The sequence below is a fragment of the Sprattus sprattus genome, assembly GCF_963457725.1.
Source record: "Sprattus sprattus genome assembly, chromosome: 17".
NCBI lineage: Eukaryota > Metazoa > Chordata > Actinopteri > Clupeiformes > Clupeidae > Sprattus > Sprattus sprattus.
The window spans coordinates 28352489-28367899 of record NC_137915.1 but is presented as its reverse complement, the minus strand read 5'-3'; the positions used below and the strand labels follow the sequence as shown (position 1 = coordinate 28367899).

General features: G+C 42.0%; 2 protein-coding genes across 2 annotated transcripts in view; both read left to right on the top strand.

Moving 5' to 3' along the window:
* Nucleotides 1-1570: 1570 nt before the first annotated feature.
* slc35g2b (solute carrier family 35 member G2b) lies at nt 1571-2833 on the top strand (the record flags this gene model as incomplete). The annotated part of the gene is made up of 1 exon (XM_080855665.1): nt 1571-2833. The coding sequence occupies one exon, from the start codon at nt 1571-1573 to the stop codon at nt 2831-2833; it is 1263 nt and encodes a 420-aa protein (XP_080711791.1).
* Nucleotides 2834-7927: 5094 nt separating this feature from the next.
* nck1b (NCK adaptor protein 1b) overlaps nt 7928-15411 on the top strand; it is a 35320-nt gene continuing 27836 nt past the window's right edge. The window contains exons 1-2 of the mRNA XM_080854781.1: nt 7928-8067; nt 8271-8292. The gene's annotated coding sequence lies outside the window, so the exon portion shown is untranslated. The remainder of the gene's footprint in view (nt 8068-8270; nt 8293-15411) is intronic.

Below are 15411 nucleotides of genomic sequence, written 5' to 3'. Positions count from 1 at the left end.
AGGTGAGTTATTTGGATTCAGTCTTGCGTTGAAGGGAAATGTGTTGCGCTCAAATACACAATCATATCGCATTTGGATATAGTTCAGCAAACACGGGAAGTCCTGCGCAGGGTAAAAGGAAAAAAATAAGATGTATTATTTTATTGCATTGAAGGCATGAAGTTGTTTGCTTAACGAATCGGTGTTCAGACATTTTATGTACATTTTCGTGTTTCTCAATTCGGCAATTTCAGCACATTGGATTGTCCACGACACAAATTGTGCTAAGAAGTGAAGAAAACCAAATAAGTTATATAAAATGATCGTTGTTATTTATATGAAATTTAAAAAATAACAATAATGTGTATTCCTGCCTGGTAAGTTGCGTTACACGGTCTATTATATATGGTTACCTTTCGTTTTGTAACATACAGGTAGGCTTACATGTTTTCCCATATTTGAAAATGGTATGATTTTAGAAATTGTGGGAAATGTACTTCAGGCAGACGAGCGAAAAAGAGAGGCGCTGAAATTCAAAGAGGCTAATTGCGAGCTGGAAGGCGCAAGCTGAAAATACAGCACAATAGGCTCAGACCTGCAGAGGAAAATCTGATTTATGAGAGAAATATGCTATTCATGAGAAGACAAGATGGTCCAAAAAGGATACATCATGTCATTTCAATTTAATACAATTAGGTAATATGGATGAAGGGAGTGTGTGTTGACGGTCTATGTGTGTGTGTGTGTGTGTGTGTGTGTGTGTGTGTGTGTGTGTGTGAGATAGAGGCCCCCTTGTGGAATGCTACGTAGTTGCAGCATCTAAGATTTGGATGGAAGTGATCTCTCTGAGAATAATTGTTGAAAATCTCTGTTTAAATACCTTAGGGTGGCCTTTTCCCTTCAAACAAAAATGGAATGCTGTTTTGGGTAGCGTCTAACATCAGATTTGTGCACACATTCATTAATGCATGCCTGTTGATGATGGTAATGATATGACCATTTTGATTTTCTGAATTTACAGTACATTCATTCTGTTTTCAGTCAGTGTATATCTCCTGAATTGCAAATCAACCTCTGGTTTTGCCTCTCTGTTACGTAATTCCTCAACCATCGAACAGAGTCAACCTCAGCACGCTTATCTAAGCAGCCTCTATGCCACTTAAATATAGAAATAGCGTTGCACATGAGAGATGGAGAAAGGAAGTAAGAAAGAGGGAGACATGGATAGAGTGAGTGCAGAGTGAGACAGCCTCAGAAGGGGAGCACTGAGGCAGTAAGTTATGAATTATGTAAGCTCCTCATCTGCATGGGGGAAAGCCTGGGTAGAACCTTAGTAAGCTATATAAACACATGGCCACTAGTCCCTGTGTTTAGATCCCGCATAAAACTGATTGACTGGCTTCTAACATTCTTTCAAAAATGTGTATTCAATCTCAATCACAGACGCATCCAGATATTGTGTTTTTAAGTTGTCCATGTAATGTATTTAAATTGATGATAATTATAAGTATTTGATAAATGTTTTTTTTTTTTTTTCAAGCAGCACAGCACCTCCCCCTACTCAGCCCCTTCAGATTAGAGATCAGGAACCATGGAACCATCTTCCTCCGGGCAGCAGTATGGCTCCAAAAAGCGAGTCAAGATCCACCCCAGCACCGTCACAGTAAAGTACGACACTCACTCGCCCCAGCCTGGTGATGAGGGCTACGATGACGCACCCTCCTTCGAGGACTTCACCTCCTTCATGGATCAGACTCCCGGCAGGCGGCCAGCGAAGGAGAGCGGACAGAGCAGGACTTTCTTTGGCACCATGGACACGCGAGCGCAGGCCGCTGGAGCCGGTATTGAGACCACGCTGGACAGAGGTGTGGGCAGTCAGCTCCAGAGCTTTGGTGAGGCCTCAGTGCTGGCCTCACGTGTCACCTGGGGCGCACTGTTTGGGGCAGCTGTAGCCCACGGTTGCGTAGCTCTCATTACACGCCTAGCAGCTGACCGTTCCAACGTGCCCTCGCTGGAGCTCATCTTCATCCGCTCGGTCATCCAGGTGTTGTCCGTGGTCGTGGTCCTCTATCGCAAGGAGGCGCCCTTTGGTCCGAAAGGCTACCGGCTGCGGCTCTTCCTCTATGGCGTTTGCAATGTCATCTCCATCACCTGTGCGTACACCTCCTTTGCCATCGTGCCGCCCAGCAACGGCACCATCATGTGGCGTGCCAGTACCACAGTCTTCAGTGCCGTGCTGGCCTTCCTGCTTCTGGAGGAGCGTCTGGGCTACACCGACGTGGTGACGACCGTAGGCAGCATCTTTGGCCTGTGCCTGGTCATGATCCCAAACATTGCCGAAGAGGATAAGTCGCCGCTGGGCTTCTGGAAGGAGGCCTTTGGATACACGATGACGGTAATGGCGGGCCTGACCGCTGCCCTCGCCATGATCGTCTACCGGGCCATCAAGGATCGGGTGAGCATGTGGACGGCGCTTTTCACCTTCGGGTGGACGGGCACAGTATGGGGTGCCTCCACCATGTTCATCATGCAGGAGCCCATCATCCCTCTGGATGGGGAGACCTGGGGTTACCTCACCGGCATCTGCATCTGCTCCACAGTGGCGTTCCTGGGGGTGTACTATGCCCTCAACAAGTTCCACCCCGCACTGGTGAGCACCGTGCAGCACCTGGAGATTGTGGTGGCCATGTTGCTGCAGCTCATTGTGCTGCGTATGGTTCCGTCTGCGTATGATGTGCTGGGGGCTCTGGTCATCATGGTGAGCGTGTTTGCTCTCACTGGAGTCAAGCTGTACTGGGTGGGCCGGGCGATACGACAGGATTACGAGGAGATCCTAGACTCTCCGATAAAATGATGAGCGCTTGACATCTCTAGGTGTGTGTGTATGGGTATTTGTATGGATTTGTGTGTGTGTGTGTGTGTGTGTGTGTGTGTGTGTATGTAGTTATCTGTGTGTTTTGTTGATATGTGTGTGTGTGTGTATGTTTGTGCCAGTTTGAAACTGAGTGTGTATGTTTGTATGTGTGTGCAATGTATGGTATTTACTTGTTTGCTAATCAATGTGCAATCAATGAATGTCTGAACCAGGATCTATTTATTTCATATGGTGTATATGGTGTTGAAAGAGTGCCAATTGTGTAGAGTCTTTGCTATCTGTTAATGTCTGAGAAAAATACAAATAAAAATGGTCTATGATGCATTTATCCTTACAACATTGATTTAATTAGCTGTCAACAGTTGTCAAGGCATGGCTGAAAAACAACTTAATGAATCTGCCTTACATAAGATTATAGATACCCATCATGCTGTCCTTCATAAAATCAGGTAAAATATTCATGTATTCAATATGTTTTAATAAGAAGACATTTAGCTCATATTAGGGGGGAAAATCATCAATTGAAGATCAAAGATTAGAATTTAAGGCAAAAAGCCAATTATCCTGGATTTTCTAAATGAACCACTATTGATTCTGGTCACTGCTATTGCTTGTCTTTTTCCAATCAATACAGAGGAAAATGGCTTGAGGAAGGTCAGCAAGAGGGGAAAACACTGTTGTGTCTTAGTTGCCATTCAGCAATCACATATTACTATTATAGAGACACAAATGCCTAAATCTGTTCGTATGTATTGATAAGATGTTTATGTGTCTCTCTGAGAATCAGGAAATGGAGCCTCAGAATATCAGCATCATCTTCTCCAGTTCTGCCTTCACGTCCACGGACAGGTTCTCTCCTTCACCCCCTTCCTACTATGAAGCACTTCAATGTGTAATCAGAGCACACAACACACAGCTAGTATAAAGAACCCTATGAAGCACTTTAATGTGTAACCATAACACACAACACACTTAGTATAATGAACTCTATGAAGCACTTTAAAGTGTAATCATAGCACACAACACACAATATTGGGCAGGTGAGGATAGGATGCATCACATGTTACACTAAGTGTACGTATAAAATATAATTACTTCTCATTTGTATTTCAAAATAACACAAAAGCAAGTTTAGCTGTGTGTGTAAAACTATATCGTAGTTGTGTGTCTGATTATATCTTTGATATGACACTAAACATGCAAAACAACATTGAAAAAGAAATTGAATGTAGAGTTGTCTATATGCTTCCATCACAGTCCAGTAGGTGGCATATGAGAGTTATATCTGGGTAATCAAATTCAGTGTCAGTGTAGTCAGTCTTATGGTAAATATGGTAAATATGTTCTGTTCAGAGAATTGGTGAGAGTAGACAAACATAGCAGCTTTGTCAAGTGGGTGGTACAATGTTAACTCAACTGCTAATGCTCAGCCAGGGCTATTCTATTTGAAATAGAACAGTTTTAATAGTGTAAATTACAGCAAGTGCAGTGCTGTTCAGCAATACAAATAATTGAAACCAAATGAGGGACCACAAACCGCAATGTTTTGAGGGATTATTGTCTGTGGTTGTCATATGCAATGTCTAGATCAAAGCAAGGAACAGGAGGAATGCTACAGGACATGGAGTCAGTTCAACTGTTTGTACAGGAAACCGATTGTATCCTAAAATGCGTCAACAGCACCGCCATATACTGTACTGCAACTCAGTCATCAGCGCGTTCTGGGTCCACTGCACAACCAATGATATACTATGACTACCGTCTCATAGTCAAAATAGTCTGGGCTTCCTGGAGCCTTTAGAAACACATGCTAGTCATACACAACCACATGTACTGTATGGGGAAAAGGGAATATAAACTTAACGTATGAATAGTTTGCCTTTATCTAGGATTTTTTCTGTTTGCCCTGTGGATAGACTCCATGCACCTTGGCGATACAATAGTCAAGAATCTGTATGGTCCACGGCATCCATTTGCATGTGAGAAAACCTCAATGCCAAACTAATTAGTGCTGAGAGAACAACTCAGACCAGCAGTGCTTTGCTGGCCAAGGTAGGTGAGAAACATATAGACATATAGATCTACTGTTTGCCTCCAGGCTATTTCAGTCTTCTACCTTGTATGCATTTGTTTTTAGCCAGAGAAATGGCATTAAATGCAACAAAAAGCCTGTAAGAGAGTAAGAATGCAGTACACATGGATATGCGATGCTGTCTGTCATAAAAGTATTCCCTAACTGTTGAAAGTCTCAGGATTTTAGAATAGCAAACGTCTAGAAATGTTTTTCTTGAGAAGGAAAGGGGTTAGGCTTATTATTGCCTAACCTCTTTCCTTCTCAAGAAAAACATAAACATAGCTATTCACAAAGACTTAATCTACCCTTATTATGACCGCCGCGCGACATTGCACCCCCGTTGCACCCCCGTTGCACCCCCGTCGGACTGGACTCCTTTTAAAGAGGGTGGGGCGATTCAGTTTTCTGTGAATAAGTCGAAAACCGTAGGGCTTAGGAGGACCACATTTTTTTTGTATGTTGGTCTTAAGAGGCCATGTCAACCATTCCACTACCACTTATTTCATGTATAGCGCCACCTAGTTACAAATGAAAAAGCAAAAATGGATTGAAAGTTGACAAGGTCAGAACTGCACGAAATCGGAGGTGTGGGATCATTATGACACCTTCTGACTGCATGTTAAGTTTCGTGGAATTCCGTTCACGGGGGGGGGGGGGGCATGCAATAAATTGATTTATATGGTTGTACACCAACTGGCCTGTAGGTGGCGCGACACAGTTTTCTTCGAATATCCCGAGAACCGTGGTGCCTTGGAGGGCCAAATTGTTCTTGTATGTTTGTGTTAAGGGGCCATGTCAACCCATACCATAACCAGTCATTACATGTACACGCCACTTAGTTAAAAATTAAAAAGCAAAAATGGCTCAATCCATGGATGGAGCAAAATGGCTCTGTAGCACCCCCTAGAACATTGCAAAAAAACCTGCGCATTGGGGTTATTTTGGCGAAGCTTGACATAATTCGGTACACGTCTTCATCATGCTTGGACGCACCAAAAAGTGTCTTGACGCCATGGCGGCAGGTCCACAGGAAGTCGGCCATTTTGAGTGGAAGATGCGTTTTGACGGCGTTTGCACACCTCGCATCTGATCGTACTCCTCCGACAGATTTAATGGTAACGCCTTGAAATGTGGTCAGGCTACTCTTCAGCCATGGGCGACTAAAAGTTATATTGGATTTTCTCATTAGTCGGAAGGTGTGGGCGTGGCAGACCCTCAAACTTTGCCAACTTGTTAGTGCTTGCCACAAAACACAAAGTCTCTTATAACTCAATCGCATATATGTCAAAGTGCTCGAAAAATTACCAAATTTGCCAGGGACATCAAGCCTGTAACCGTCCATCTTCGGTAGAGTTTTTGTCCATGGATGGAGCAAAATGGCTCTGTAGCGCCCCCTAGAACATTGCAAAAAAACCTGCGCATTGGGGTTATTTTGGCGTAGCTAGACGGAATTCGGTACACGACTTCATCATGCTTGGACGCACCAAAAAGTCTCTTGACGCCATGGTGGCAGGTCCACAGGAAGTCGCCATTTTGAGTGGAAGATGCGTTCTGACGGCGTTTGCACACCTCGCACCTGATCAAACTCCTCCGACAAATGTTATGGTAACGCCTTGAAATGTGGTCAGGTTACTCTTCAGCCATGGGCGACTAAAAGTTATAGAAGATTTTCTCATTAGTCGGAAGGTGTGGGCGTGGCAGACCCTCAAACTTTGCCAACTTGCTAGTGCTTGCCACAAAACACAAAGTCTCTTATAACTCATTGGTACATTGTTTGATCCAGAGAAAATGTCTTAGGGTGGACGCTGGATCCAACCCGAACGCGTATCTATGCCTGACTGATATCACCTATAGCGCCACCTGTTGGTGGTTGGAAACTTCACTTTGTTTCCACACCTCTTGTGACCTGTTTTAACGAACTACATTGCAAATGAAAAATATAACAAAACAATCCACAAAAAAGTAGTACACAAAACATTATTTAACCAAATCATCAAAATCTATCACAAATAATTCCTTTAATACATAAAAATGACACACAAACCAATTTACACACACAAAACACATAAAAACACACAAACACTGACAACCATGACTCATTCTGTGCCAAAACCTACTGAACAGTTCGGCGGTAATATTTTGTAACGCTTTGCGTTACGTCTAGTTTTCACCTGTGTGATTCACAGAGAGCTCTGGAACTCTGGAATGGATCAAGGCCTGATCACCAGATACCAGTTAGTTTTCGTTATTACTCGTATTTAGCATGCAATTAGGATTTGCAATGTGGAGCCCATTTGAAGAGCTGCAGTATATATTTGTTAAACATCTGCCTGAAAGGAACACATCTCAGTGGTGGGTAGGGGTAGCTTCTTTCAGAGCAAACTGTCATACAGAATACTCTGTAACATAACATGATGTATAAAGAAATTAAAAAGCAAAAACCACCCACTTTTAAAACTGAACCAAATAGGATGGTGTTATTTTTTTAAAGGGCAGCATGACTGTTAAAGATATTCATTGAAAAACGAAGTACGTGTAGGATAATAAGATTGATGCAATAACATGCTGTATATTTAAAAATTGTGCAGTCTGAAATGAATGAGATTTGGCTTGACTGAATTAATTTTAAAATACAAAAATAGTCAAGGCATGAACATAACTTGTTACCTTAATGTCAGATAAAATACGACTCACGTCATTCATTGATAAAGAATACAGATAAGGAATACAATGCCATTGGATTTAATCTCGACAACCAGCACAGACAAAAGCAGACACATGGAAGCACTTTTTTGTAGCTAAAAGAAACGGCATAGCCGCAGTCTATACGTGTTCAGATTGAGACCCAGCCGTGGCACATGAGTTGATTGGCAGCAGATCTAACGAATAAAAACGTGTTCTGACTAGAGCAACCAATGAAAATCAAGACAGTGAGGGTCGTAGAAACAAGTTAGATCGAAGAGAACTTCTCACGTTGGAGACTGAACCGTGAACCACTCCATCCAAGGCAAAATGATAGCAGCCTTGGCACAGTAGCCATACTGATGTGCCCATCATTATCCCGTATGCATCTTGGACTTCATACCTAAAGCAGTATACCGTCTGGTGATTGAATAGAAGATAGATCAGTCACCGACAGGTAAGGTCGCCGCGCCAAACTGACATCATTTGTGATCACACTGATTTCTCTATTGGCACACATGCTACTATTTCAGGGCTAGGGACAGCTACCTTATGCTAGCTACCGAGCTAGCATTAAATGCTAACCCTTACACGTATGGAAATAAAAAACATAGATCATGAGGATTTTTACTGAACATTTTCCCCAACAAATCAATTTAGAATCCATCGTTATGTGACACAGGTAAGGACGCATGATGATGCATTTGCATTGCTTGTTGAAGTCAGGGGGCTTTTAACTATTAGTAGGCTAGTTAGCTAGCTGGTTATATATTCAACGTTAGCAGGCTTGCATCTAACGTTGTTCAAGGTATGCGGTTATTTTTATTATACATAAACGGCATGTCAGAATTTTCATCTAGAGTATGGCTGGCTTTTATCTTTGATTGTGTAGCTGTAGTGGACCTGACAAGTTAGCATGAATGCATGTTTTTCACTCGGCTAGCTGACTGACTGTTAAAGGCTGCTGTGCTGAGATTTTTTTAAACGTAAAAGGAGTGACTGGCCACTCGACTTTGGGGCGGCAGCACACCTCGAGGTGACGTTATTGTCCTCATTCGTCACGTAGCGGCAGGCCCCTTGTGATGCAAACGGCAACAATGACATAATTGGAGTAACCAAATACACATTTTGTGATGGCACGCGTTGAAGCTGAACATCAAACAGAACATCAAAGTTAGCCTAAAGAATATAATTTGTATGATGAATTGGATGGATAGTCTTCTTTTCCCAATTTTAAATGATCTTCAGCACTGTGTAATCCACAGTATGCATTGCCATCGATGCCAATTGCTTAAGTCTGTCTGTGACATTTCCTAAGCAGCTGCTGCAGCACATCTGTGGCAAACTGTGGCAGGTGTGCCAATGGGGTTACTTTCAAAGCAACTACTGTACACGAAGAAGACGGAATCTTGCTGTTCTCAAAACAATGTGGTTATTCAGTTACCTGTTCGGAATGACAAGCGTTTTTTGGATTATTTTTTAAATATGCGAGTGGCACAGAAGCTGGATTGAGCAGTGAAAGATGTTCTAGTCATTACAGAGGGACTAGAACTACTTGTTGCTTAATGTAGCAGGTGATCATGGGCAATCATTAGTGTGTTTCGTCTGTATTTTAACTCCTTCAGCCTGAGGCTATTTTCAGGTTAGTTTCACTGCTTTTACTTATAAACCTTTATCTTGGTCAATATAAGAGGTAGCCCTATGTACAGCATATACATTTTTTAAATATAATTTTAGGACAGTCAGGACTATCTAGATCTGCTGCCATTTGATATGATATGTAGAAGCTTTATATTAGACCTTTTATATTTTGCACATTAACTACTTATTGACTGTATAGAGGTGGATGACGTGGCTCCATGCCCCTCCGTTTTATATAAATGAAGCCAAACCCCTCCACCATGTCAAAACTGGGGTTTCTGCAGTAGAGTTGAGAGCTGAAATCAGGAACGCTCAATGACTTAAAAAACGAGTCAGTTGCGCCCACTAATGTGGTAGACCTGTCCACTTCTCGTCCCAATAACAAGGTGCAACATGTGGCAGACTGTCTTCGCTGAATGTGCAGCAACGACTGAACGAACGAAGGAACGTTATCGGTCATATCAATCATGGCTGTCATGTCGCACGTGAAATTGCTGCCCTGATTAACACTCATGTCTCACGTTGTTAACTCATCGTAGCTACTCCTGCCCGGATTGACATCATGGCTAACGTTGTTCACTCTTTGTAGCTACTCCTGCCCTGATTAACACTCATGGCTAACGTTGTTCACTTTTCGTAGCTACTCGTGTAGAATGGTCCTGCAGTGCAGTGTGATAACTCATTAAAACATTAGACGTACTGATACACTCCACAGAAGGCCTGTTAGTACAACCAACAGCACAACAGGACATGCCAAGTCCTTCAAATGTAAAAGTTACGCAGTTCCTCCACCCAATGACTGAGAATGGGTGTGGTTCAGGTACTGCAGCTTGTCTCCTTTAGCTGTCAATCACTTCATTCCAAAGTGTATCCATACCATCTTATGATACAGTAGAATAATGTTTTAACAACTAACTTCTGGGGGGAAAATAGAAAATGTGCAGATATCAGCATAGGGAAAACTAGAATTCGACACTGTCTATGGAAAGACAGTTTGGATGAGAAAAGTTTAGATGAGGAGTATGGCTTTGTCATTGAAACACATGGGGTGGGCAGAGTTCCACATGGGACTGAACCTTCACCATCACCATCATAGGGGTTCTAGACCTTTGGTTGACCTGTGGTCGCTGTCCACCTCTATATAGTCATTGGTTATACTTTTACATCTATCTCTGATATCGATGTCAGGGAGGATATATTTTCAGATATGTATACATAAAAAGGGTTTTAATCTGTTGATATCATGACCACGATAGTAAGAGGCTTAGCCTACCAGTTAAAAAATATATGCCTCTGTTTATGCCATATAGTCTACACTATGCAACAACACTCAGTTGTACAGATTAAGAACTAGCATCACCTGGCAGGGTGAGTCCTGCTGTTCATTTTGGGATGTTTTCCTTCAAGGCTGTGAACACTTTGCATCTTATTTAGCTATAATGCAGAGGTGTTCATCAGAAGCATCATGGCAAAGGGCTAGTTCTGCTATTTATTTGGACATGCGATTCATGACGAGCCAATTAGTACTTTGTGAGACATGCAATCAAGAGGAAGGAGTGTGAATTTCCAATGAATTTGCGGTCACATTGTGTCCGATGGGTTGTTGGAGTTTACAAAGCCTCAGTTCAACACATAGGAGAGAAACACACACACACACACACACACACACACACACACACACACACACACACAGACGCACACACAAGATGCCTATACCTGGGTGGTAATGCACTCAGGAAACCCCTCCAAATGCTCACTAAGTCTCCCCAATGTTGATGACCTTGTTTTTATTACTATGAATGGAGCTAAGCAGTCTGAATTACAGGGAGGTGAGGAATAACGTCAGCCATTTACAGTAATACTAATCTGTCTCCTGACAGTAGCAACAGCAGACATGTTTCTGAAATCGCTCAAGTTCAAGAGCTTTGAGCCATTTCATGTGTGTTTGTTGAAGGGGGCCTTTTGCAGCTGGTGAGATAGTAGAGTTGCTGTAATTACTGTCCCACTGACAGACATCTCCACAGTCTTTCATTAGGTTTGGGGTGGAGGGAGGTGCATTGACTCTGAGGCTGTGTACCAGAGCATTGACACTTAAGTTGAGGATTGGGCTTAAGGGTTGTGAATGCCCAAAGAGGAATGGCATTCTCATTCTATTGTATTTGATCTCAGACTTGGAAAAACAGAGGTGGGCCCTTCAGACCCCCCCCCCCCCCACACACACACACACACACATTCACAAACCACCCATTCAGACAGACAGTCCAATTTGTCTCTCAACTTCTTCCACGCCGCCTTTTCATTCCATAGTTGTGTGCAGTGAATTATGTTCGTTTTTAGAAACACCTCACCTTATTTACCTACTCTATTACCACTACACCCTTCTAACTTACTCATTCCTTAGTTATGGTATCTGGTTGAGTGACTACAGTCATAACCATTGCACCCATTAGAATGTTGTTGTGATGTGTTGTGTTGTTAGGGGTTTTCACACCTTTCTCTATTGGAATTGCCTGTTTGATTAGTCAAAGCAGAGCACTTAGGCTACAGTGCTCCACTATTAACAAAAACGTATTATACGGCTCTTCAGAACGTTCCAAAAAGCCCAGTTGATTTGAATGGGCCATCCCCAACGTTCGCAGGTACTTATTTTCATATAATGACCTGCATATAATGACCACTGTGCTGTCAATGGCAACGGGTTTATTACACGGCTCTTTTTAATGCTGTAGAATGCTCCATCAATGGAGTTTCAGCGGACGGTTGAGCAGCTGTGTTCTAAAGAATGTTCAACGTCTTTGAAGTTCAACGTCTTTGGCAAACTATTTCTCTGCTTTTTAACACTACATAAAGTAACAAATACTGTACATTGTAAAAAGACACTGTGTTAAGTTATTTTTTTGTTTTGGCAAGTAGCCTTATAATAAGCGGGATAATGTAAAATGTAAAATAAGCCCCTTCAGGGTGAAGCAACACCCCGCCGCTTCGCGTCGGGATGCTGTTAGCCCTGTCGGGGCTTAATTTCCCGACAATGACCTGCGTTCTATACATTATCCCTTACCTAGTTTGGCACCAGGCGAAAGGAAGTAGGCTATAGAATATGCAGCATGACATGTATCACACAGAGGACGGAACAACTCAACACCTAGGCTACTTTAAATGTTGTCATCTGGCTAAGTAATGCCGTGACACATCGGCCTATACACACACACACACACACACACACACACACACATACACTTTAATATGCTATGACCACAGCTATGTTATAATTATGAGCTGAAGTGTGCTGGACTTAATCTGGTTTTCATGTCTGCTTTCAGTTCCTCTTTTTTCGGAGAGAAGGATTTGCCATGATTCACCATGATTTCTCTCAGCTTAGACTATCAACAATTGTGTTCTGTTACTGACTGGCATAAAGCTGTCTGGACTGTTCACTTATGAATATCAAGACAAGGCCTTAAGTCCATAGAGAATGTAGTAGGCTGGATTTGATTGGCTGGTTTCCTATCCACTTACAACCATTCCTCACGTCACTGGCTCATCTACAGAACAGGTCCATAAATATTTGGACATTGACACAATTTTCATCATTTTGGCGCTGTACACCACCACAATGGATTTGAAATTAAACAATCAATATATGCTTTAAGTGCAGACTGTCAGCTTTGATTTGAGGGTATTTACATCCAAATCAGGTTAACCGTGTAGGATTTACAACACGCTTTATATGAAGCACCCTCTTTTTGAGGGACCAAAAGTAATTGGACAATTGGATGCTCTGCTTTTCCATGGCCAGGTGTGTGTAATTACCTCGTTTTATTTCATTTACCAGGCTGCAAAAGGAGCAGATAAAAGGTCTACAGTTAATTTCAAGTGTGGTATTTGTGTTTGGAATCTGTTGCTGTCAACTCTCAATATGATGTCCAAAGAGCTGTCACTATCAGTGAAGCAAGCCATCATTAGGCTGAAAAATCGAAACCAACTCATCAGAGAGATAGCAAAAACATTAGGTGTGGCCAAATCAACTGTTTTGTACATTCTTAATAAGAAAGTACACACTGGTGAGCTCAGCAACACCAATGCCATGTTCTGATATCAATACTTCCATGAGAGTACTTGCAGTACACTATCCGCACTTACAAGGTACGCAGATTCTCAGCAGGTGAGTGTTGTTCCAAATCTAATACTCCGTGGTGCACTTACCGGAAATTGCAGAGTATACCCCCCTAACTAATTCAGACAATTCTTTGTTAATCAATCACGGCATAATTGCCCCCGCTCGTCAAGCGAAAAGTGTCCGATTAAAAGTGCACCAACGGGCTATTCCCGGGTGGTGGAATAGCCTGTGTAACGAGCACCTGGAGCCTGCCCCCGCTCGCCAAGCGAAAAGTGTCCCAATTTAGTGCTTCTTCGTTGGTCTAACTACAGTCCCGGGTGGGGGGATAGCCAGCTGCTTAGCATAACTGCCATTCAGAACCAATGGTAATGCGACCAAGCTAGGCTAGCTAGGTATGCTAACTGTCGGTATACATCGTTAAAAACCATCAAAATCCTCATGTCACTGGCTTTCTGCACGTTAACTGTATGAAAAACTCTGTTGATAGTTATTTTGCCTAGCAAAGCTGTCTGCGTGCGTGCAGCCCCCTCAGTTAAGTTAGTGACGAGTTCAGTTTTACGCCAAGTAGTTGACCATACTGTGCCTTATACATTTCCAATGCTTAAATCATCATTGTTCGACCTGTATGTCTTTCATTATGTGCATACCTAATGAAAGTAAGGGTTTTCATGAAGTTGCTACTGTGATAGATTGTGTATTAAATACCAAATTTTGGGCTACCTGCTAGTGCTATTAGTAATGATTAGCATGCTAAGCGGAGATTTAGCTATGTTCTGTTCTTATGTTGATACGCTGTAATAAAGATGGGTTCAATCCTGTTAAGATTTCGACTGGATGAGATATGAATGAGATCCATGTTGCCTAGTGCGATGTCCTCTATTATATGTATCTAGTAATATTAGTTGTGTAATTGTTATTGTGTAGCAATAACTCATGTTAATGTAATTCAGTGCAGTGCTAATTAGTCCCCATAAAGAAGACTGCTTTGGTAACTCAGTGAATAATACGTGCCCAGGGTTTTTCCTGGGTTAAAATGGCTCTTCGGTGCTCCCAAAAAAAAAGTCTGTGTTACCGATCAGCAGAAATCAATGTTTTTTTGGGTTTTTGTAAATTTCATAAATAAAGGAGGCTATCATTTGCTTCCACTTTAAATTAAAATAGATAGGCAATATATTGACAATAGTCCAAGCCCCATGGTGCTATCATGTATGGTTCAAAGATTCAAGATAAAGGTTTACCTCGTATATGCAAACTACTGAAATCTATATCAATAGAATCTAGAACTAACCAGTGGTCAGAAATGGAACACACGAATTATGAAAGTCAAGTTTATCTATTATTACTATTCATGTTTATTATACAAACCTACATAACATTATTTTCACCAATGGAGGCTGCGTTGGAAATCAATAATCAAACTTTTGACAGTATTTTGAGTGGAAATGTAATGTGCATATGTATTCGTGTACGTCGGGCTGGCCCTCGCAGTGGAACGACAGTTTTCAACCGCACCGGTTTATCAATAATAATATCAATATTATTATATTCGAGATTCAACACAAACGAGTTCAGCTTTCAAAACCAATGCTGTTGTCTGCCTTCCCGAGGCCCCGCGTTCTACTGGTACTCGTTTAAACACCTAGACAAATCAAGTAATAGCCTACACCTGTGTAAGTTCTCAACATAGCAGATATTTTAATAAATTGAAAGCCATGAATATTGAAACCACCGACTGATGAAGTCAGGATGCATCCGCAGGTTGAGTAATTAAGTGATTGGCTCTGTCCATTCGCGCAGCTCACAGTTGCGTATAGATCAGACTTATCAACTCGATTACTATTGATCAAAACAGAACGAGAGTTCGGCTGTAGCCTACTTGAAACATACTATTCAGAACATATTCGCTGACGTGCATTGCATACGTGATGAATTGCTCACAAATCTGCTTAAAACAACTAGTGAAGGTGTTTTAGAATAATATTTATGCCATATACAATAAGTGACTTTATGTAAACACCACTTATTAATGTTAGCTGCCTAATT